Below are 25,466 nucleotides of genomic sequence, written 5' to 3'. Positions count from 1 at the left end.
CAAGGTAGGTGGCTGGCTACTATATGAGGCTAGCTATGGAGAAGGAGAGACTGCCGGGACAGAATAACCGGCGGTAGTGTGACATGGTGCCCATTTCATTTTTAAAATATTTACTGCTACACATATGCACTGGATGGGATTAAGAGAGGCTACCCCAAGGAAGTATTAATATATTTCCAGTGAACAAACCTAAAGCAAGCCCCAGAATGGTTTAGAAAAGTGGCTGAGAAAGCAGGGGTTTGAGTCTGAGACTATCCAGGGATGAAGGCACTAGGTGGCAGAGGGACCGCTGGGAGAGAGTGGCGCAGGAAAAAGGGACACAAGGTCACTGCTGTATGCCAGCTGAGAATGGTGGCCTGGAAATGTATACGCTGTGTAAGTGGCAATGGAGTAAAAGGGACAACATTTCGAATGTGTCGAACAGGATGGATGAAAATGTTGTTACCTGATATGGGCAAGGCTGTGGAAGAATGGAAGAGACTGAGGAGAAAGTCACTCTGGTCATTTTGACTTAGTCAGTTTGAAATGCCCATGAAACATGCAGGTGAGGGGAGCTGGTGATGTAAGGGCAGGCTTGGTAGAAGAGTCTGGAAAAGTCTAGGCTTGAAAGGTCTTGACTAAGTTTCCAAGCAGTGGTGTACACAGTGAAACAACCCAAAGAATTATACAAGGGGGGGGGGGGGCGTCAGGGATCCTGGGAGTAAGTGAAACTGCCATAGGAAAACGTGGTATTTTAAGAAGAAAGTGGCCAAGTGTTGAACACTGATAAGTCAGCACAGAAACTAAAAGATGTCTGAGGAATTTAAGGGTAGCGTGGTCCAGGTGTGGGTAATAGTGGAAGGTTCTGTGAAAGGTGGGACCTGGGCATGTGCCCTTGAGGAGGAGTGTGTGATTCTAATGCATACACACACACACACACACATACACACACACACACACACACAGATTAACAGAGCTAGGTAAGTAAGTTTACTCTGTTATAGATTTTTCCAAGATGTGGGTCCACTCCCATGAGGCCCAAGTCAACACAACTACCTGATTTGGGGGCTGGAGAGATGGCTCAGCTGTTAAAAACACTGACTGTTCTTCCAGAGGACCCTAGTTCAATTCCCAGCAACCACATGGTGGCTCACAACCATCTGTAATGGGATCCAAGGCCCTTCTCTTCTGGTGTGTCTGAAGACAACGACAGTGTATCCACATACATGAAATAAATCTTTAAGAAAAAAAAAGTACTAGTACTACCTGATTTTGACCTTCAGGACCACTTATCAAATCTTTTTTTTCTTTATAAATTAATTGCCACAGGTATTCTGTAGTTGTCTGATGGATGACAAATGGAAGGAAGCAGTTTGTGATCTTGAAGAGAATTTTGGTGGAAAGATGGGAACAGGAACCACATAGGAATGGATCCTTATACACCCACGTAGTAAATGTAATGAGATATATCAGGTGCAAACTTGGGATATAATGAATAAGACTTTACAGAGGGGAAGCCATCCTTCAGACCTTCACAGAGAGGTGTCTGTGGCCATGTCATAAATGGTTCTATGGCCAGCTGTCTTTATGATTCATGAAGCCAAAGATAAGAGCTTTTATATTCATATGCATGGTGGTGTCTAGAGCAGCAGAGGCAGGTTTGGCCTATACTCCCGGGTAAGCAAGAGCAGTTAATGAGACTGTGTGATGTGTGTGAATGTCTCTGTGTGTCTCTGTATGTCTGTGTGTATATAGAGAGAACTCTTATTTAAAATAGAGAAAGTTCAGTTAGCCTAGAATTCAGCCATTTCCTCTTCATACCTATAACTATCTGTTCTAGAAGAGACTTACATTGTTTGTAAATTAGTAAGGGAGGAGAACAGAGGGTATATACATGGGCTACATGGAGAAAGAGAAGAAGGGAAAGATGAGTTTATCCAAGAACACTAAAAAGCAAACAGATCTTGTCAAAGAACATGCCACATGTTATACCACAAAGCTTAGGAGCACAGAGGCAAACCAGCAAAGGGAACCTGTAGTGAGAATTCTGGAATTTTTTTTCTTTTAAAAAACAAATATTATAAAAATATGTTTTTGTTTTAATCCCAGGTGTGGGTTATAGGGCTGCTTCAGATTGGCCACAACAGCTTAATACGATTAGCCTCATGCTCTGGGAGGAGCGTGATTTTGCCAGCTGCAGTTCTGTGATTCCATATGTGTGGCATTTGGAATTCTGGGGACTTTTCAGAGAGTATATAAATGCTAGGGCCTTAAGAGGTGGTGTGGGTTGGGATGTGTCTTTGGTTGCAGTTTAAGTAGTTGTGCACAAAGAAGAAACAACAAGAAGAAATTAAAGATGGCAAAGATCACACTTGCCCCAAGGTACTTGATAGCCCTAATCAGCAGAAAGTAGTCTAACGATAAAGATACCCCCCATTCCCCTCTATCCATTTTTCTTTCTTATCTAGTGTTAGGGGGTTGAAAAGATAGAGAAAAAAAGGATGGAGAAGAGTGGAAGAAAGAAGAACCACAAAGATGGGCTATAAGTGGTGTCCAGACATGGGGCTAGGCAGAATGGGAAATCTGACTTCAAATGCAGTAGAAAAAAATAGCAGGGGACAAAGGGTTGGATTTTTTTTTCCCAAGATGCCAGCAAAAAAAAAATTATTGTGGCTGATACCTCTGATGTATCCTTCATTTGCTCCCAGAGAGAATTTTCTGTTTTTATTCTTCCTATATTCTTTTTCAAAAATGGTTGGAAGAATTTCTGTGCAACTGGGGAAACTTGGAGTGGAAATGGAGAGGCCTGAGAAACAACAACAAAAATGGCTGAAATGGGAGACAAAAGGCTTCACCCTGTTCTCTCTTTTCTGAAAGGCTTGCAGAGTTGGCTGTGCAACTGGAAAAAATGTGGGTGGAAGTAGAAGTGCTTGGGAGGCAAGGCACACTGGAAAAGGAAGAACAAAAAGGCTCAGTCCCAGGGACTGAGTATGAGTCTCTTGCAGGAGGAAAGAGGGAAGGAAACTGTGCCAGAGTGCAGAGAAAGGCTGGAGGTAGGAGGACAATCTGAAGAAACAGCCCATCTGGAAAGAAAGGGCTAATACTGAACCAACCTCCACCAGAGTGTGAGGAGGGGTGGCCTGGGGTTGTGATATCACCATCAACTTTCCCTAGTCTTACAGCATATGCCTGCTAATGGTGTGGAACAAGGTTATGATGAGATACAATGTATCCTAGAAAAATGATAGATCTGAGGCATTTTAAAGAGGCCATGATTTCATATGAGATGCATTCACCTTATGTAAAACAAATTCTTAATAACTGAGCTACTGAAAAGAGAATTACTCCACAAGACAGGAAGAGATTGGGGACAGCTGTACTACAGGCTATTAGCAGTTGCAATGGTTAAAATGGTGGTGGGAAGAAGCTGTGGATATTAAATAGTAAAATGCTCGTGCTTTCCAATGGGTTTACAAAATGGTCACAAAAAAAAATCTACACATCATGAACAGAGAAGGGCAATACACAGCTATTATGGAAGCTAAGGACACCCCAGGGATCTGGGCCTGCAATATTCCGACCTCTCCACATCATTAAAGCTCTAGTCAGGCAGTCAGCCTTGGTAGACATATCCCCCGACCCCAGGAGAGTTCTCGATCACAATTCTCAGTCCAGGAATGGAGACATGGATAAAGAATAATTGGACTAATGCATGGCAAACACAGCAGGCTATAGTCATGCTGGTCTTCTCAATTCCCACCAGTTCACCTGACCAGCCCTGCCCACAGCACTCAGCTTTCTGCAGCTTGCTTCTCCAGTTTCCAAACTCTTCCTCCAAACTGGTCCCAAAGGCTTCTGAACCACATTAATGGGAACAGAAGGCAGAAAGTAGTCAAGTGAGTCAAGGACCCTGGAGTAGCAGTTCTGAGAATGTGCTTAGGAGAGGCCCTGATGCTTTGTTATCTTCTAAAGGAGCAACTCTGCTTCAAGGCTGTATGACCCTATGTGGATGAAGCTGAGGGGCAGTGCCTGGACACTCTGTGGCTGAGCCAACCAGACTCCATTTATCCCTGTCTCTGTGCCTCACCCTCTGATGTAAGTTCCTTAAAAAGCACCCAGACTAGCGATTGATAGCACTCTATTTCCTGGTGGCTCACAACCATCTGTGATGGAATCTGACACCCTCTTCTGGTGTGTCTGAAGACAGCTACAGTGTACTCATATAAAACAAACAAACAAACAAAAAGAATGCTGAGAGTCACAGGTAGGAATCAGGGGTGTGTTATCAGGTCTGGGACTTTCCACATGCTAAACTAGTTCTCCACCAACTAAACTTAATCTCTAGATGAGAGTCATTTGTAATGTATCAATAATTATGCATATGTGGTTTATTTATGTAAATGTTCTGAGTTGGGCTGGAGAGATGGCTCAGTGGTTAAGGACACGAAGCACTGTTCTTTTAGAGGACCCACATTCTGTTCCCAGCACGCAAACAAAGTGGTTCACAATTGCCTGCAACTGTAGCTCCAGGTCATATGACACCCTCTTCTAGACAAATACACATACACATTAATTTAAAGTTTAAAGATATTTATCTTATAAATGTTTCATGTATATTTCAAAGTAATTATCGACTATAATTACTAATATTCTGTTGTATCAAGTAGGTAAGGTTAACTAGCTTGTATATTGAAGTCTATGTGGAGAGTTTTTGGGGCTGCTTGGAAAGAATTTGACATTAGGTCCAGGATAAGGAAGTAGGATTCAGGCAGGAATCTGATAATGGGCCAGCACAGGGAAGTAAGCTCAGCCAGGAATCTGATTAGGCTAAAACAAAAGTAGTCACGGGCAAGAACGTGACTTTGGGTTAGGACAGGGAAGTAGGCTCAGATATCTTGGTCATCCTTACAAGCCCTTAGAAACAGTGATCACGGGACTTTTATTGCCTTGCTTGTTCCCTTAGCCTAGAACTGATCTTATTACTTGCATGTAATTAAAATGGTATGAAAGCAGATTGGGAAAAAATAAACCCTCCTCAGCCTCAGAACTGGCTGGGGTCATGCTACAGTGTTGTCTAATTGTCTTTTTTCTTTTTAATCCTCCCTCCTGCCCTGGAGAACCTGTTGACTGACTGACTGACCTGGCTTGGCCAAGTCTACATGCTTAACTGGTTTACTTTTCTAAGTTACTAAGTGGGATATATGAAAAATCTGCACTATGATTAGATATTCAGCTATTTCCCTTTTGGTCACCCCAGCCCCCACTGGGCCACACTTCAAATCCCTAGTTCTATAATTTCTTGCTTGGTGTTTTCTCTTCTTTTACTGTCAATATTCATTTATATATTTAGGCTAACATAATGAGTTTCATTATAAAATTATATATATATATATATATATATATATATATATATATATATCTTATCTCTCTCCCTAACTACTTTCCCTTACCCCACCCAGCTGTTTCCATGTCACATGTATTCCACTACCCTATCATTTACCCATCCACCCATCCACCCACCCACCCACCCATCCATCCACCCACCCATCCATCCATCCATCCATCCATCCATCCATCCATCCATCCATCCATGTATCTATCTCCCTACGTATCCATCCATTCATCCATCAACACTCCTCTCCCCTCTCTCTTGGTGCGTCCATCTCTAAAATTGCTTCTTCCTCTCATAGCACTCTCCTTTATGAACACACACACACACACACACACACACACATACACACACACACACACACACACACACATACACACACACACAAATTCTCAGAGTCTGCACATGAGAGTGTAGAAAACGAAGTTTTTAGGGGCTCTGAGACTTTCCCAAAACACCCATTTTTGAGAAAGTAAACAAGGACAGAATTTACTGGCTGACAGCCACTCATAGAAAAGTCCAAATATTCATCATCATCAGCCCAAACCCCTCAAAGTTTTTGAGAATGTACAACCAAGGTTCTGAAAATGTAAAAGCAAAGTTTTAATGGACAGGTTAGGCTATGCTGACTAAGCTGAGTTAAAACAAAACAAAACTGACTACTTTAGAAAAAAAGACCCTCTACCCCTCCTGGTGATAAATTCTGAAAAAAACTCACCAGGAGTCAGCCTGACCCTGCCTGACCACCCAGTTCCTCCCCCACTTGGGGACTTTCCAAACAGGTCCTTTCCAAAGGCCAAGCACGGGCTAGATGAGAAAATGACTAAGCCAAGAACAGCCCCTTGAGCGTGGCCATCCAATGTCTGATCCCTTGTCCTAAGACCCACCAATGAGAGTAAGCCAGCTACCCTGTTGCTGAAGTCTGCCTGCTGTAAAGAATAAAAGAGTGTGCTTTTTGAGTTCGGGGTTCACTCCCCCTTCGAGGATGAGCAACCCCATACATATGCAAGTAAACCTCTTGTTATTACAGCCATCTGTCATCTAATTGTGTTCTGTGGGTCGTGCTTCTGAGCTAAGACTCCTCAGGGTCTTACAACAAGAAAACACATGCAGTATTTTTGATTCTGGCTTATTTCATTTAAATGACCTTTATGTGTATCCATTTCCTGAAACTATCATGGTTTCCTTTTTTTCTGAATATGAGTTGGTAATCCTTCTAAGCTGAGCCCAACAGTTACTTGGCAACAGCTAGGTAGGCCTGTTTGGCTCCTCCTTGCCCTCTCTGCCCCTTCTCTCACTCTCTGACTCCCTTCACTCTCTCTAACCCCTTTCTTTCTCTCTCCCTTCCCCCTAGCCACCCTCTTCTGTCGTTCTCTGTGTCTACTCCCTGTTTAACTCCCCTCTCATGCCCTAAATAAACTCTATTCTATACTAAACCCATCATAGGACTAGTACCTCAGGAGGAAAGAATACCTCAGTGTAGGCCAGCCAAAGCACCCCCCCACCTCAATATACTGTGCTCTATAAAGCATGTCCTTGGCTTTTTAGAAAAACATAACAACTGCTACACATGTACCACATTTTCTTTTATGTATTTGATATGTGATGGACATCTAGGCTGATTCCATTTGTTACTGCAACAATAAACATGAATGTGTATAGCTTGAGAGACGGCTCAGTGGTTAAGGAGCTCTTTTAGAGGGCTCTAAGTTCAGTTGCCAGTACCCACGTCTGGGGACTCACATCTGTCCATAACTCCAACTTCAGATCTGATGCCCTCTCTGGACTGGACTGAGGGTACCTGCATGTTACACACACACACACACACATACACACACACACATTTTTAATGTAATAAAAACAAATTGTTAGTAAAATAAAGAACAGAAGAAGTACAAGTCTCTCAGTGCCTCTATAGTATATTGACTTCGAGTCCTCCAGCTAAAACCCAAGAGTGGTACTGCCATGGTGATTACACTCCTTAATTCCAGCACTGGGACTGGCATGGAGTTGAAGCAGCAGGGATGGCTGGGTGACCCCAGGGAGGCTCCCAAGGAGAAGTGGATGAGAAGGGTGACCATCAAACAGAAGAATGCCATGGGCTTCAGTCGGGGCAAAGCCCAAAATGGAGTTGAAGAGCTGCTGCTTGAGAGATGGGTTCTCCATGTAGCCAATATGAAGCTGCCAAACACTGGTCTAATGCAGGTTGGTCTCTGATCCAGCCACACCAACGGCAATGCCAACACCAATAAACTTGGCTGCTATGTCAATGTCCTGGGAGACAACTCTGCTCTGGAATGCCCTCTGGCCACCTGGAGGGGATTTGCTGTAGGAGGGCTGTTCTTCTTAGATGGATGGTCTTCTCAGGAGGGAGGCAGATGCAGGCCTGGAACAGGAGCAGATCAGGACTGGAGAAACAAGCAGGGCCTTGGTGTTCTGCATCTTTTCCATCTCCCAGTTTTAGCCCTTGGTCTCCGGAAATTAAAGCATTTGGTTTGAACATTCCTCCCTTTAGGAGCAGGAGTGTTTACTTTGTGCCACTGTCTGATGGAAGGATATAATTTTTTTTTTTCTTATTTTATACAAGTCCGCCACCATGAGATTGGAATTTTAGTGTTGGGATTTTTGAAAACTACGGGGATTTAAAGCTGGACTGGGTACACTTGATGTTATAACATGATCATGAGACTATGTTGAGGAGAAGAAGGTTAAGACTTAAAGGTGATGTTTGGGTGTCTAGTTGACAGAGGGCAGAACTGTGAGCATTAACTGTAAACTTATCAAGATCTAAAATCACCTGGGAGATGGCCCTCTGAGTGTGCATGTAGGGGATTTTGTTGACTACAGTTAATTGAAGGGGGAAGACCTCTGTGGGTGATGCCACCCTCTGGCGGGGATTACGGATTTTATAAACGGAAATGGGGAACTCAGCAGTAGCCTGCGTATCTCCCCCCACCCCCGCTTCTTGAACATGGATGTGATACAGCAGGATGCCTTAAGCTCATGGTGCCTTGACTTCTCTGCCATGTGTCTCTTGTCAGGTCCAAAGGCAACTGCATTGCCCCACTTCTGGCAGTTAGACAAGAGCCAGCATTCCTCAGGAACTTGTGAAGCAGGTTTTTCTATACCTAAAGGATCCATGTCCCTTATCACTATCAGAAGGGACAATCGACTGTGGGGGTTATTAGGATATCAAAGTGCATGCTGGGAGGGCGGGGAAGGGCTGGAGAGATGATCAGTGGTTAAGAGCACTGACTGCTCTTCTAGAGTCGCTGAGTTCAATTCCCAGCAACCACATGGTGGCTCAGAACCATCTGCCATGAGATCCGATGCCCTCTTCTGGTGAGTCTGAAATAGCTACAGTGTACTACTTTTAAAAAAAGTGCACGCTGGGCTCCAGGCTTCTTCTGTATCACAGGACCTGTTACACCTTTCAAAGTCCACACTAGTACCCCAGTCCTTCTCACCTCCTCCCCTGAACTTCTCAACTCACAGACTTCCCTGCCCCCCCTTCTCACTCTCCTTATAACCCCATTATGTCAGCGATGCTCTCTTTTGCCTGAATTCTGTCTTCATTCCATTTTCTCCCCCTTTCTCTCTGCCCTGTTCCTACTTCTCTCCTGGCCAGGCACAGTCTGCAGGCCATGTTCAGTCTACCACCTTCTCTCTGCTCTGGCCTCTTCCAGATGTTCTGTCCTTCATGTCTACAGGAGAGACCCTGACTGTACCATCCAGTCATCAGTGTAAGCCACTCTACCTTGACCTGTGAGCCAGAACACACCTTTTCCCTTAATATCAGAGTATTTTACCACAACAAATAAGAAACTAAGACATTTGTCATTTTATTTCTTCATATTTCCAAGTCTTAAAAACTTATGGTATCAGCTGGTGTTACTGCCCTTGGCAATATTCGAAGAACATATGTATTATATTTGCATTGTCTATCTAAAATTACAATCACTTTGAGAAACATTTGTTTTATTGGAGGTTTTATTTATTATGTTAATACATGTCCATGTTGGAGAAACTCTGAATGAATACTCTTACAATAATCCCAACGTAAACAACTTAGTGTAAACTTACGTAATACTCTTAATAATTAATTTTAAGTCTACAGATAGACTTGGTTTCTATTTGAAACCTAATCAATAGAACGTGACTAAGATACAGTGTTCAGGAAGAGACAATATTTAATGTTTCAGAAAAAGATAATTAATAATTTATTTGTAAGTTCAGAATGACTTAACCACAGATGCAAAAATAAATAAGGAAAAACTACCAGACAAAAATATAATTCTCAAATGCTGAAGCTGAGAGTTGTGCTAGAATTTTATGTTATGAAGTTTGAGTTGTAGGGAAAAGGTAGAGCTAAGGCTCACATACATCCAAATAATCCACATAACAACAAAAAAAGGATATAGTTTCTTTTGATAATTCTATAGCTGCCAGAAGAACAAGTAAGTCTAAGAAAATATCTTCAAAAAGAATTCCATTTATGTCTCCAGAAAGTAATAAGCCCACCAAAGTAAAGAGTTTGCGTTTATACATTTATGGATTGAACACAGGACCTCCTACACGCTGTGTAGAGGCTTTAAAACTGGCCTCTTCTACCTTTTTATTCTGATAGGGACTTAGGAAGTGGCCTAGGCTGACTAGAGCTTTCTGTACTTCTGCTTTGTCATCCAGTACTTGGGATTACAGGTCAGCACCACCAAGCCCAGAAAAACTGCCTTCTTGAGATTGTCATATCTCTAGATTTATGTAAGACACAAAAGCTAGGTCCAGAAGCACACAGCTACAGTCTCAGCTTCTTTGGAATGCACTGAGGTGGGAACATTACTTGGAAGTTAGAGGTCAGCCTGGATAACACAGTGAGACACACAGACCCTGACACCGAGGTTCTAGCGTGGCCATATAGGAAAACAGTATGACGACCAGCCTGGAAAATCAATGAGTCACAGTCCAGTTGGAAGTGGGCCTCATTCAGTCACTCTGGCAAGACACTTCTCAAGGGCTCCATTTCCTCAAAAGCCACAGTGCTGGTGTCAAGCTCTACCATGGGGATGGTGAGGCACCTGACTCACCTTGTTTCAGAAACAAACATTTACAGTTCAAGTATAGCCTCCTAATTTATTTTAAATCAAAATAACCCAACCAACTTCATAAAGGCTAGTATTTCAATATTGAATCTAGAAAAAAACACAATATTAAAGTCAAGATCAAAAGAGCCTTTGACAGAATTCTTTTAAGTGTGTTTGGATGACAATAACTCAGAATTTGTGAATATGCCACAAATTTCAGTGATCAAAATGATTCTGAGTTTTCTCAGGACACGTATTAAGAAAGAAAATAATTCTTTCTTCATTCACATTTAAATTATACACATCACACTATTTTATAAAAAAAAAATAAGTGCCCAGGTATAAGTACAGCTTAATTTAATTTCCTTCTTAATTGGTTTTTTATAGCAGACATATTTTGAACATTTTGAACATGATAAGCCAAATATCCTGAGCTTCCAGGAATGAAGTCATGTAATTCTCCAAGGAATTTCTCCAAGGCATCAATTGATATATAACCTATAAAAGTAAGAAGAAATAAATACATTTGAAATACTATCATGATGTATTTTTTAAAGAATTCTTTTAAATGTTTTTTTTCCTTAAAGCTTCCTTTCAAGGGAGGAAAGCCTGCTGTATCTTTTCTTACTATCAACAATAGATCTTAAGGTCTTTAAATGCTGTTTTCTTGCCAATTTTATGCCTTCCTTTTCTCTGGAGGTATTCTTTGAGTGTCTGAAGATGATCTTTAACCATGTTTAAGATACCATATCATCTAAACAAGATAAATAAGCTCTCAGATTCTGCTGTGCAACATAGCATAATAAAAATGTATTGGCTACTAGTGTATAAAAGTGATCAGTGGAGCTGGAGAGATGGCTGGCTCAGTGGTTAAGAGCACTGACTGCTCTTCCAGAGGTCCCAAGTTCAAATCCCAGCAACCACTTGGTGACTTACAACCATCTGTAATGAGATCTGATGCCCTCTTCTGGTGTGTCTGAAGACAGCTACATTTATATGCATATAAATAAGATAGATAAATCTTGGGGGGGAAAAAAAAAGAAAGAAAAGAAATGAAGAAGGAGATTCTCTGAGGACAACTTCAATCCTGAACTTCCCGTGCACTGTGTGAGGTTTCTAAATGCTTACTGCAGTCATATTTAGAGGGCACCACGGCCTTGTACTCACAGAGAAGCACTAAGAGAACCAGGAACGAGAACACTCGGGGATGTCTCCTCAGTGGAGGAGAGAGAATCAAGTCCCTGCATTCCATCCAGAAAGCTGAGTATGTGCAATGACCTGGTGACCTTTTTGCTATCTGAAGGGACAGACCTCATTCCAATTATTCCAGATTCTTCTCTTCCTAGACCATTACCCATCCTTAGGGTAGATGTCACGTGTTCTTTATGGCCTGATGACCTCTATGCTACCTGTCAGAGACCATGATGGAGTCTAGGCCTTTTATCTGTAGAACCCACCCTCATCGGGTCACATGTGCTTTGTAAAAGAGCTGCTGTGTAATCACATCTTACACTTTCTGGTGAGTCTGGAATTGGTTGGAATTAAGGAAATTGTTGCCTGGAGATCCTTTTCCAAATGTTACTGTGTTTAAATATGGTAGAATAATTTGCCTGGTATTAGACTCCTGAAGTCTGATCCAGGTTGATGAAGTCAATCTGCGCTGGGATTTCATTCTCATCTCTTCCAGGGGCTTCCCTACCTGGATAACCTGCAGGCCCCTCATCCCCCCCCCCCCCCACACACACACACTATGAGAGGTTTCTAAAGGCATCCAGGGAAGGAATACAAAGTTAATTAGCAAATATATTCCTATAAAGATAAGTGTGCTCCCATGATGCTTCTCACCTTTCATCCCGATCATTGGTTTGTAACTCTTCCCCAAAGGTATAGACTATAATTTCTCTCCTCAAGACAGCTCACAGGAACTCTATTATCCCCCATCCTCTGTCTTAGAGCTGGTAAACAGAAGTTTCCCAAAAGAAACAGCACCCCTGCAAAGCTGAATTGGTCAGAACTTCTGACTACAGAGGCTGCCATGTTACAGCCCATTTACTGACACTCCTCTCCCACCTCTGTACCCAAGATGACATCTTTGTCACTGGCAGGTAAAACTTAGCAAGCCCTGAGCGTCTACCAACCAAGGCTAAGGACATCACACACAGCACCTAAGGGCTGTCACAAAACCCCTGCTCGGCTGGTCCCCACCAACAAATTTAAGAAGTATCTTGTTTGTTCTATTACTATAAAACTTCAAACTGTTACCACACTGGGACAAGGGATTTGATGTAAGCTGAATCTATTTCTAGATCATGGTCACTTATAGTCTCTAAAAAACTACCTTTTATCCCATCTGAGGAGAGATATTTTTTACAATGTCATCTTAAACTATCTAACCAACCTTGTCTGATTGATGGCATATCATAAGACTCATCACAACTCAGCACAGTTGCTGCCTGGGACTTGGCCTTAGTAAGAATCAACTACCATCACTCTCTTACTGCTCATACTTTTTCTCTAAATTTTAACCTCGTTTTCCTTTTCTGGGGAAAACTTTATTCCTTTAATGCATACATGAATCCCTGGATATGAGTCCCACTAATCACCCCTTATCTCACTTTATTCCTCTTCCTCCTCCTCCTCCTCCTCCTCCTCCTCCTCCTCCTCCTCCTCCTCCTCCTCCTCCTCCTCCTCCTCCTCCTCCTCCTCCTCCTCCTCCTCCTCCTTCTTCTTCTTCTTCTTCTTCTTCTTCTCTCTCTCTCTCTCTCTCTCTCTCTCTCTCTCTCTCTCTCTCTCTCTGTGTGTGTGTGTCCTGAGTAATGAGTTAACCTGATGTACCATGTCAAAATTAAAAAATATATACTATGGTTAGCCCATTACAAATCAGGTTTTTAGTCCCACAGCAACTCTTGGGGCTATAGACAAAGTAAGCTTTAATTTAGGTAACTATTTAGGTAACCTGTCTCTGAGCAGGTGAGATGGCTCACTAAGTACTTACTTGCTGCCAAGCCTAATGACCTGAGTCCAATCCTGGGGTCCTCAGGATTGTAACCTCTGGTCTCCACATGTACGCTGTGGCACATGAGTCCATACACATACATCATGAGCCAACAGGTACATACACACAACCGTGATAGGTAAAATTTAAATATGCAGCAAAAACTTCATGAAATAGTTACCATGTTGGAGCATGACATTTGGAGAAACCTGAATCCATTCTTCTAGATCATGGTCACTCACAGGCAGCTACAACAAATAACCTCTAAGCAGGCCTTAATTGAGTGAACCCCACCTCTTGGTATTCACAAACTTGTGTAGTTCCTGAACACTTACTACTTGGGCTGGCCAATGTGTTGGCATGTCATCTTTTAGAAAACTGACTTCTGTCTTGGACATTCTCTCTTTGTCTGTTTGCCTGTCTCTCTGCTTGTTGTTTGAGACAGGGTTTCTCTGTGTAGCCCTGCCTGTCCTGGAACTCCTCTGAAGATCAGGTTGGTCTCGAACTCAAAGATCTGCCTCTGCCTCCCAATGGGATATTCTCCTATTACTTTTGGACCTCTCACTTGGAGAGAAACAAGCTACCATGTTTTAAATAGAGTTTATGAACCCCCCATGTGGGGATCTGGAGAGATGAGGACCCAGGATTGGTTCCCAGCACCATCATGGTGGCTCACACCTGTCTATAATTCCAATGGCCTCCTCTAGTCCCTGGAGATACCAAGCACATAGGCGAAAATGCAAACAAAACACCCATATGGATTTAAATAAAGAAGTCCATGTAATATAGACTATTTTGCCAAAACTCAGCAAGGACTTAAGAAGGATCCTTGAAGATCAAACCTGGGCTTTGTGCATACTGGGCAAACACTAGCAACTGAACTCCATGCCAGATCCCTAGGTTTGTTGTTTCTTTTGTTGTTTTTTGGAGATAGATTCTCAACACTGGAGTTAAGATGGCTGGTAACTCACTTTGTAGCTCAGGCTACAAATTCACAGTATTCCTCTTGCTGAGCCCCCAAATGCTTATATTTATAGAAACTAGTACCCATCTACATCAACTACATGGCCATTGTTTTAAACTGCTAATTTTTGAAAAGATTTGCTACTTACCCATAAAATAGTAAATATTTCAGATTCTCAGTTTAATTATTGGAATCCTTCTTGTCAGTAAGGTGTTTAAGTTGTGATTCTTTTCTATGGTTACTACATACGTAACTTGTCAATTAGAATATCTTATTGTGGATAACAACAACTGATATCAAACCAAGGAGATGATAAAAAGCAACTTTAAAAACACTGTTTTGGGGGCCACTCGACAGAGTCGGGAGATATTTATTGTTGGTTGGCACGGTTGGGGAAGCTGTCTGCCTGGTACCTAGTGGGAATCATCTCACAACTGTGCTCAAGGCAGACACTCAGCCATCTCTGCATAGAAAACAATTTGGCCAGCAGTGCCCAAACTGAGAAGCCCTGTGCTAACACTAAGCTCCAGCTTGGTTTTTCTATAACCCAAAGACCTCAATTCATGCTAATTTTAGAAACTTAACACTCACTGAATTTAACCCTTTTAAGGGAGGGAGAGACAAACAATAGTGATGCTACTAAGGTGGTTAGGTTCAGAGCCTCAACTCTGGCAGCCCTAGCAGGCCAGGCAGGATCACTGCCCTCAACAGGCCAACTGAAGAGACCTAGTGGTATAATGTGTGCTTAATGAAAAGTGTCAGGCTTGGGCTGTAAGGGGGATGATGCACTGTCCTTTGGGATAAGAGAGTTATTAAATGTGACAATGAAATATGAAAGTCTACCTCTTGCTTGAGCCATAAGACTTTGCAGTAGCCTCCCACTTTCAGTGCTGACCAGCATCTTCTGACACACTGTCTCTAAATCCCTAGCTAACAGGGTGGGAAGGAGAGCTGACGTCAGAGGGTATTGGTCATATACCCTTACTACCCATTCCCCTGCCTCTTGCTTGGAAATTAGAGAACGGCTAGCTGCAGGTTGTTTGTGAACCTTTCCCACCCCTAGACAAGCCATGTGGGCTATGATTCCTTTCTCTATCTCTGCCATACTGTCTGTCTCTGGAGCTGGGGCCCTGAACTGCCCCCAGAGCCTTCACAGGCTATCTCTCTATGACAACATCTTTCCTAATAAAACTGTAATCCATCTAGTGTATCTCCTGCACTGCCCCAGTCCGAAACCTTTTGTTAGAAGAATTATTAACACCATAAACAGAAGGACATACAGCAGCAATGTGGGGGCCTTGAGCAGGCCTCCAAGGTAGGGAGGTCCTTCTTTGCGGTCTCAGAGGAAAGGGAGGCTTCATGCTATGTGGTTGGTGAGCAGTCTCAGAAAGGACCCAGCTGTCTTTGGCTCCACAGGAAAGCCTGATCCTAGGCATGCATGAGGCCTCAGGCTCAACCTCCAGTATTACAAACACAGAAACAAAGAACTGATGCCTGAATGTCTCATGCAGGCCTCCCTCCTGCCTACAGACCCCTGTGTGGGCACCAACGCCATGAAGCCTATGCTTGGTTTTTCTGCAGGTACTGTTTGAGCCAATGAATGGGACCTCCTCTACCACCATAGTACAAGAAGAGGCTCTGCTCGGTAAAGCTTTGTCCTACCCAGTCCCCTGCTTCTTGCCTAGCTGAGGTTACTCTAGTCATTTCTTCAGTTTACCTGTTACCATGTTGTTCACTGGATAATTCTGAAGAGGGAAGCACATCTGCTTTTCTATAACCGGAGTCCTTACGAAATGATTCTCTGCACTATAAAAATGAAGCATGCAGAAAGTCACATTTATATTTGATTTTAAAAGTTTTACTACAAATGAGAACGTATTCCAGACAATGCATATAATAATTTAATACTTCTTTAATTAATGAGTAGAATTATTTCTGATTTAAATTTCCTTTATCCTTTTTATATGTCTTATTTTCATGAATTCAATTAATATATAATTTTGGCATTTTTTTAAAAATAGGGTCTCATAAAGTCCAGGCTGGCCTCAAACTAGCTATGTAGCTGAGGATAGCCCTGACCTTTAATCCTGCCTTCACCTCCATGGCTATGATTACAGGCATGCGTTGTATGCCTGCTTTATGTGGTGCTAGGGATCAGACCCAAAGTCCATGCACACTACATAATCACTCTAACAACTGAACTACATTCCCAGCCTGTTACATTTATTTTAAAATAACTTAAAACAATATAAAATTTTAAATGTATGTGACTTTAAAATTTGAGGAACATCTGGAAAGAGGAAAATAGCACAGTAGTTTGGAGTTTGGATTCCAGATCTAGATATGCTTTCTAATTCAGCTATTCTTTCTGAATAAAACTGAATAAATTATTTAGCTCTCCAGATTTATATTCTCAATTGTAAAATGAATGGGGCTCATTGCATATATAAGCTATGAGAATCAAATGGAATATCGTGAACCGGCAGGCACAGTGGTGCACGCCTTTAATCCCAGCACTTGGGAGGCAGAGGCAAGTGGACCTCTGTGAGTTCGAGGCCAACCTGGTATACAATGGAAGTCCAGGATAGCCAGGGTTCTCTTACATAGAAAAATCCTGTCTCAAAAACAGAAACAAAAGAAATATTATGAACTGCTTGTCTCACAAATGCCTTGTGCTCAGGAAATGTTCAAAGATAACATACCATTTAATAAGTGCTTACTATCAGGAAGTAAAGCTTCCCCGCAGATAGTTCAGGATGTATTTTATCTGTATTCATACTGCACCATCTGGTGGTTCCATACAGAAAAGACTCTACAAAAGCGGTGGAGGTTTGCAGTACAACAGGATAGGGCTGCTGAACACATGAACTCACAATGGCTATCACCACATACACAGGACTTCCACAAGATCAAGCCAGCCAAAATCCAAGATGAGCAGGGGAGGGGTTCATGAAGTCCCAGCCCTAGCTGAGAAGCTGTTGTCATAGACAGCTGCTCTAAGAGGGAGGATTTGGTCAGGGATGCAGCCTCTAAAAGGCTGCCAGTGCTCCAGTAGATGGTCCTAGGCACGAAAGGCAGCATTAGCAGCCCCAGTGGGATTTTAAAGGAGAGAGAAGCACCGGGTGTAGTGGTGTGCACATCTGTACTCCCAGTACTAAGGAGGCGAGGCAGGAAGAGAATCTCTGTCATTTTGAAGCCAAGACTTTACAGTGAGAGGATACATGAAATTGGGAGAAGGATTAAGGAATAAGAGGGAAGGGAAGTCAGGTAGATTTGATTTTAAAAATGCATAATATGCACTATGAAATTCCTAATTAAAAAAAGAAAACTGAAAAATAAAAAGCAGAATACTAGGGTATATTCACATAATTGAATTAAAAAAAAAAAACTCAACAGTGTCTTCCTATGTAGCCTAGGCTAGCCTGGTGCTCATTTTAATCCCTCTTAATGCCAAGATTACAGGTAAAATGTACCATGCCTGCATATTGTCATGTATGATGTGTGTTTGTGTGTTAGTGTACACACATATTTGAGCATGTGTGTGGTGTTACTATATGCACAAGTATGCGAGCATGTGTGTGGTGTTACTGTGTGCATACATATGCGAGCATGTGTGTGGTGTCACTGTGTGCATACATATGCGAGCATGTGTGTGGTGTTACTATATGCACAAATATGTGAGCATGCATGTGGAGCTAGAGGCTAGTCGACATTACATGGCTCATCAATACTTCATCATCACCTTCTCTTTAATTATTATTTATTTTTACTTTATGTGCATGAGTACTTTGCGTGTATGTATGTGCACCACATATGTGCATGGAACTCTTGGAGGTCAGAAGAAGGTGTCAGATCCCCTGAAACTGGAGTAACTGATAGAGTCACCACGTGGGTACTGGAACTAAACCCGGGTCCTCTGTAAGAGCAACGAGTTCTCTTACCCGATGAACCATCACTCAAGTCTCCCTTCTTTGCTTTTTTTGTATTCAGTTTGAACAGCAATGACACACAGTGACCAATACCTTGTGGACAGTTCTTGTTTGTGTTCTGCTGCTGGCTCAGTGCTTCCCTTTTCACTTGATGTTACTCTGTCATGCTGTAAACAGCAAAAGAAATCAGTTTAGAAGTCAGTGTTTTTAAAATTAAGTTAAAATACATGTCAAAGTTATTTAAATTTATTGTTTTATTTCTAGTCATTGTAACATGGTAGGGAAGCTTATGAAATTCTGTATGTATATTCTTATAACTATTCTTTTAGAAGAACATAAAGAAGACCAGAATTTTAAATGCCAGTTACAGATGTAACAGGCAATGAACTTTGAGGGAAGAGGAAGGAAAATATAGAAAGAAAGGAAGGAAGAAAAGAAAACCAAGCATTACAAACTTAAGGCTTTCTTAAAATTCTTGACTTCAGGATTCCCTACTTCCTATAAGCTACAAATTAAACTCTGAAGCTGAGTGAAGTAATGGTGATGGAGATGTTCACTCTAAAGTTGGGACAGAACTAAAAGTATCCTAAGCTCTTCCAAAACACAAATGACTAACACGCTTGTTCCTAATATGTTTAACACAATGTCATTAGAAATTTGATGTTTAGATCATAAATTTTCCCTAAGCAATAATAATGTTCCAAATTACTTTCCAGACTTACCTGTTGCTTTCTTCCTTTAAAAAAAAAAAAAAGATTTATTTATTTATTATAAGTATATTGTCACTGTCTTCAGACACACCAGAAGAGGGCATCAGATCTCATTACAGATGGTTGTGAGCCACCATGTGGTTGCTGGGATTTGAACTCAGGACCTCTGGAAGAGTAGTCAGCACTCTTAACCACTGAGCCATCTCTCCAGCCTCACCATGTTTTCATTTGATAGTATAACTATCTGCTTATATATTATGTGATTACAGTATTAAAATAGCTAATATACAATATTTATATATATTTTGAAGGAACAGAGAAGATCCTTTTTCAAATAGTAATGCCTAGCCAATAATCAATGAAAAAAAATGTTATGTTGGGCAGTGATGGTGTATGCCTTTAACCCCAGCCCTCAGGAAGCAAAGACAGGCACATCTCTGTGAGTTTGAGGCCAGCCTGGTCTATAAAGTGAGTTCCAGGACAGCCAGAGCTACACAGAGAAACCCTGTCTCAAACAAACAAAACAAAACAAAAGAGAAGGGAATGTTATATTAATATTTTCATTTATCTGTCTGCCCGTGTGTCTGTGTATGTCATGTGTGTGCAAGAAATGCCACAGAGGCCAGAATGCTCATTAGAGGCCCCTGAGCTAGAGTTGTAGGCAGTTGTGAGGCACCTGACATAGGTTCTGGGAGTTCAGTGGTAAACTGAATTCTGGACCTCTCAAAGAGCAGGAAATAGTCTTTGCCTCTAAGCTATCCCTCTGGTCTCATACTAACTTCCTAATAGAAAACACACTAGATTAGGTTGAGGCTAAGAAAATGTGGTTCCACGGTATTAATATCTGGTTACGTGAACTAAGGTTTTGTTTTTAATCTTCAGTTTGTGTCAGCATTCTTATTTACAAAATTAAATGACCTTTAGGTTCCTTTAAGTACAACACTACTGCTATACTGAATAATTTGACAAATAATAAAAAAAACCCATCATCACTTATGAAGAAAACTGACAAACCAGAGAATAGATATTTTCCCCACTTTATCACCTCCGTTCCAAAGATCCTGAGGAGACTATTCTTTTCAAATGATGACACTCTGGGAAATAAAAGCAAACTGGTGGGCCAGGGAAATAGCTCAGTAACTAAGAGTGCTTGCTGCCAATCCTGATAACCTGAGTTTGAGATCAGGAGCCCACAGGGTGAAGGGAGAGGACCAGCTTCTCCAAGCTGTCCTCTGACTCCCAAATGTGTACTGTGGCATGTGCATACATACACACATACAAATACATTTTAATTAATGAAAGTAAGAGGAAATATATAAATTAACTGCCTGGCTGTGAAAATATAGATTTCTCTCTTGTTTCAATCTGAAAAAAATTAACATACTGAGAAGTTTTAAAATAATACAAAAATATTATATACCTTACACTCAGAATTTGCTACTTTGAGTTGGGATCTTTTCAGTTTTGTGAGACCATTTAAAAATATAACATTTCAAAAAGAAAAAGAATATAACATTTCTATTCCTTAAGGTCTGATATAAATTTTCTCAAAAAAAAAAACATATTGTTTTATCTTTATAATACTATTAGTGTATTTAAGAAAATGTAACAAATCATTATTATCTAACATCACTTTTCCCAGCTATGTAGATCAAGGTGGACTTGAACTCTCAGAGATCTGTTTGTCTCTGCCTCCCAAGTGCTGGAATTAAAGGCCTGTGCTACCATGCCTGGCAATATATATATATATATACACACACACACACACACATATATGTATGTCCATGCCTGGCAATATATATATATATATATATACACACACACACACACACACACATGTATGTCCATGCCTGGCAATATATATATATATATTGCCAGGCATGGACATACATGTGTGTATTTTTTTCTGATCAAGGTTTATTAATTTGTCTGTTTGTTTTTCTGGCTGTCCTGAAACTTGCTTTGTAGACCAGACTATCCTTGAACTCACAGAAAGAGATCTGCCTGCCTTTGCTTCCCAGGTACTGGGGAGTGCACGTGCCACCATGCCTGGCCTGATCAAGGTTTATATGTCACATTTGTTTGTTGTGATTCAATTTAGAACAATCCTCTTGCCTTCGTTGTAACAGCTACTGTGGAGGTCATGCCAGTTGGCTTTGTAGAATTCAGTCACTTCCTGGATTCGCGTGAGTTATTCCAGTGTGAGTGACAGGCTTTCTTGAACATCTAATCCTCCTGCCACTACCTCCCACTTGCTAGGATCACAGGCATATGCTATCATGTCTGGTTTTCACACTGTGATGAAATCCAGGGCTTCTTGTAAGTGAAACAAATATTTTATCAACTGACCTACATCACTAACTCTTGAGCACTCGAGTTTCGCAATGAATGGTTTCATTTATACAAAGTACTTCAATTATGTTAATGTATGTATCATGTTAAAACAATGTCAAACCAGATATTACATAAAAGCACGCCCTTTGAGTTCCCTAATCTAGACCGTTGGTGCATGGGTCACAGAATATACTGACTTCAAATATTCTAAAACTGCATATCCCAGTCAAGTATTCTAATTTTCTCTTACCTTTTCTATCTGAAATTTTTCATCTTGTTCCCAAATAAAACTACCAATTTTTCTTCGTATTTCTGTAGTGAGAAAAACAAGTCCAATACTTTTTTTAAAAGTAATTTCTATATTTTGTATAAAGTCTGAAACTTGTAGGTCATGTTTATTCTACTTGAATCAAAATAACCTCTTAAAATACTTGTTTAAAACCCAAATCCCTACTGAATCAGAGCATTAAAAAGTTTAAGGATTAAATTTTCCAATTCATTCTTTAAACAATTCCAGCACATTATGTGAATCATTGCTGTAGATTTTTTTTCTTGGTGTGATGTCTGTGTGTGTAGAACTCAAATAAGAGTGATAACTTAAAATAAGTTTAATAAATCAGATAGTCATTCTATAATACAAGCTCCTTGAAGGTAAGTTTTTGAAGGGAATTTTAGGCCAGCCGGAGCTACCTAAGAAAAACTTGTATCAAAAAAGAAAAAAAAAAAAGGTTATGGGCATAATGATACATATCTATAATCCTGACATTCAGGAGGCTGAGACAAGAGAATGGCTATGAATTTGAGGCTAGCCTGGGCTACAAAACTAGTACTAGGTCAGCCGGAGTGACATAATAAGACACTCTCTCCAGAATGAAAGAGGGCTGGGGAGATGGCTCAGAGTTAAGAGCACTGACCATTCTTCCAGAGTTCAAATCCCAGCAACCACAGGGTGGCTCACAACCATCTGTAACTCCAGATCCTGAGGATCTGATTGACAGCCTCTTCTAGACAGCATAGGTACAGGAACCACTGTGGTGCATAGCCATTCATGCAGGCAAAACACACACATACAAAATAAAATAAGTTTTTTTTAAAAAGTTGGGTAACTAGCATAAGACCTACAAGAACAGAAACATAATGTTATGAAGGTAACCTAGGTTAAGCGCTGGACAAACATGGTAAGAACACATTCCAAGTAGGGAAAACTGAAATGACCAGTCTCAAAAGCAGTTTTCTTACTTTTCTTTCTCTCTTCCTAAGGTTGTTGAAATAATGTGAAAGTGCTTACAAAAGTAAAATGAAAAGCACAAATATATGAGCTTATTATTATAACAAGCATTTAAAGAAATATTAGAATGAAGAGATTCAACTCAAGCAAAGAACACATTTAATAAATCTTTACCATATGTCATATACCTTAATTTATGACCTCATTTTATCCTCAAAATCACTAGGAAGTCAATAGCATGTTAGATCACAAAACGCTGGGTGTGGTGGTACACATTTTGTTTGAGGCCAGCCTGGCTTATATAGTGAGTTCCAGGACAACTAGAGGTACACAGTAAGACTATGCCTCAAAACAAACAAACAAATAGAAAATATTAAGTGTTGAATCCTAGCACTTTACTTTGAGGGTAATTGTCTTATTCATTAGTGAATTTCCACACTGGGGTTGTAACCTGGCAAACAAAGAAAGCTAAATAAATATGTGAATGAAGAAAACCAGAATATTCACTCAAGGTATCTGATTCCAAGTCCAGATTTGTTTCACCTATATTAAATGATTCAAAAATCTCTGTGGATATAGTGGCTCATACCCACAATCCCAGCACTTAGAAGACTGGGATATGGAATAAGACACTATCAAAAAAAAAAAAAAAAAAAAAACCCAAAAAGCTAAAAACCAAACCACAAAGTTCCCAATTAAGAATAGAGATTGGTCAAATTAAATTTGGTCATCTTAATAGGGATTGGCTGGGTTTGTCAAACTGATGGGTTTATGATCTTTGCTAACCTTTTTGCAGGCATGCAGGAGGAAGAACAAAATGGCCTAAGGCCACTGAATTTTTCACTTCAGTATTAGCTACTGCAGAGAGATAGTAGGCATGAAAGACGGTAGCATTGTCTTCTAGGTACTCGAGGCTCTGATATATTCTAGAAGAAAGGCAATCTAGGTTATGAAATAAACAAGAAGGTATTCAAACTTTCAAGAGTGAAACAAAGACTGGAAGCAGGAGACTGTGAGCACTGAGGAACACATTTACCAAGTATTCTTCTTTCCTGGAAAGGATGAATCAGTTTCAGGTCTGTGACATTCCCCAGTTTGGGGACTTAAGTGTAGGCAAATCTCAGCTTTAAAGTTAGTAAATGATTGTATGAATTTATAAAAGACTTAAAACAGAGGCTGGAGAGATGGCTCAGTGGTTAGGAGCACTGGCTGCTACCCCTGGAAACCTGTGTTTAAACCTGAACATGACAGTTCACAACTGTCTGTAACTCTAGTTACAGGTAACCCAATACCCTCATACAGACATACATGCAGGCAAAACACCAATGCACAATAAATAACTAAAGGAGGAACCCTATCTCTAAATATATATATATATATATATCAATAAAGGAAAGAAAGAAAAAAAGAAAGAAAAGTCTTAAAGCAGTAGTTAGCTGGCCATCAGCAGTGTACTGAAAGCCAGCAGCCTAATGAGTTTAACTCATAGTCTCTGCCATTAAAAGAAATTAATTCTGAGGTAAAGAGTGGGCACAAAGTCAGAGAAGCCTTCACATGCTTTTTTCTAGGCCTATAAAAAGAGACAAAAGATATTAGGGGGGAAAAATATATACACGGAGGAAGAATAATGACACTCAAGGCTGACTAAACAGACTATGAAAGACACAGAAATTTAAAGAGGCTGTAACTGAGTCTAAATCTGAAGCGGGTGAGGTGGCAGGCCAGGAGCAGATCTCTGCTCGATAAACAGTTGATTAGCAACGATGAAGGGAAACGGCAGAGCACAGATGGAGGCAGATAGTCCTGGGGTGATGGTGGTGTTAGTAAAACAGCAGCAAAGAGGATGAAGTACCATTACTAGGGCCTGTTCACGGCCTTAGGCATATATTCGCTCAGGATAATAGAGCTTGTTGATTAAGATGCCAGAAACCCCAGACTGTTGACACATGCACAAAAACGAACTAACAGACAAAACAAAACAGGAGGTAATGGGTAGGTTTTCAGCTTGCAAACTGCAGGATGCACTCCGGTGCTGAGGTGCTCTCTGACGAGACAGTCGGTGTAGGAGCAGCCTACAAGTTTCTACGTGACAGCTGAACACTCAAAACCAGGATTTCGTTAGAGACCCAAGGGACGGGTAGAAGACCAGAGCAGAAGGAAGGAAGAGAGTGCTATCCCCCATGTCTAAGGCTGCAAACTTGCTGCTGCAAACTTGCTGTTCCCCAATGTTGATAACTGGACTGCTACTTCCATTCGAGACTGTGGGCGCACGATGACAGAAAAGGTTCTAGGGTGGCCCTGGGGTACCTCAGGGTGTCAGGGTGCGAGGCATCACAGCTGAACAGAAAGTCGGCGGCCTGGGCGTCGCTGACCATCCCGCCTTCGTCCACTATGGAGGCAAGAGTACAGGTGAGCACCAAGTAGGGCCAGTGCCCCCCCACCCCCCGGCTGGGGTCTTCAACATGAGAATGCTCTGGCCCCCATATCCTGTCCCGCCCATCTTCCTACCCCAGAACTGCCTCAGGTCCTGACTGACACTACGGCAGAACCAACCACGCTGCCCCTGGAACATGGCGCCACTTGACTTCCGGGGCTCCTGGGCGGGGCTTAGAGATGAGACCGCTGATTGGTCCAAAGCTAAGCTTGTTGATTGGTTCTCGAGGGAAAGGGCGGGAAAGGCCGCAGGAAGCGGGCAAGGTGAAGCTGAGAGAGTAGCTGCGGAGGACAAAGGTAGCGGCCCCCCGGTGAGTTCTAAACCCTGAGTAATATATATATAATTTTTAAAGACAGTTTTACATAATATAGGATGACTTGGACCTCCGTATTTGGTAGCATGCTGACGCAACTACCAGAATTT

At 41.4% G+C, this 25,466-nt stretch overlaps 1 protein-coding gene across 1 annotated transcript; it reads right to left on the bottom strand.

Moving 5' to 3' along the window:
- Positions 1 to 10,801: 10,801 nt before the first annotated feature.
- TERB2 (telomere repeat binding bouquet formation protein 2) lies at positions 10,802 to 25,181 on the bottom strand (the record flags this gene model as incomplete). Its single annotated transcript, XM_080930939.1, has 7 exons — positions 10,802 to 10,947; positions 16,126 to 16,214; positions 18,431 to 18,504; positions 21,632 to 21,693; positions 23,396 to 23,535; positions 24,917 to 24,998; positions 25,118 to 25,181. 7 exons carry the CDS (start codon positions 25,179 to 25,181, stop codon positions 10,802 to 10,804), a joined length of 657 nt encoding a protein of 218 aa, XP_080787065.1.
- Between the last annotated feature and the right edge of the window lie 285 nt (positions 25,182 to 25,466).

The sequence above is a fragment of the Micromys minutus genome, assembly GCF_963924665.1.
Source record: "Micromys minutus genome assembly, chromosome: 17".
In the NCBI taxonomy this organism is placed as follows: domain Eukaryota; kingdom Metazoa; phylum Chordata; class Mammalia; order Rodentia; family Muridae; genus Micromys; species Micromys minutus.
The sequence above is the reverse complement of the archived record's forward strand: the minus strand, read 5'-3'. Positions and strand labels throughout refer to the sequence as shown.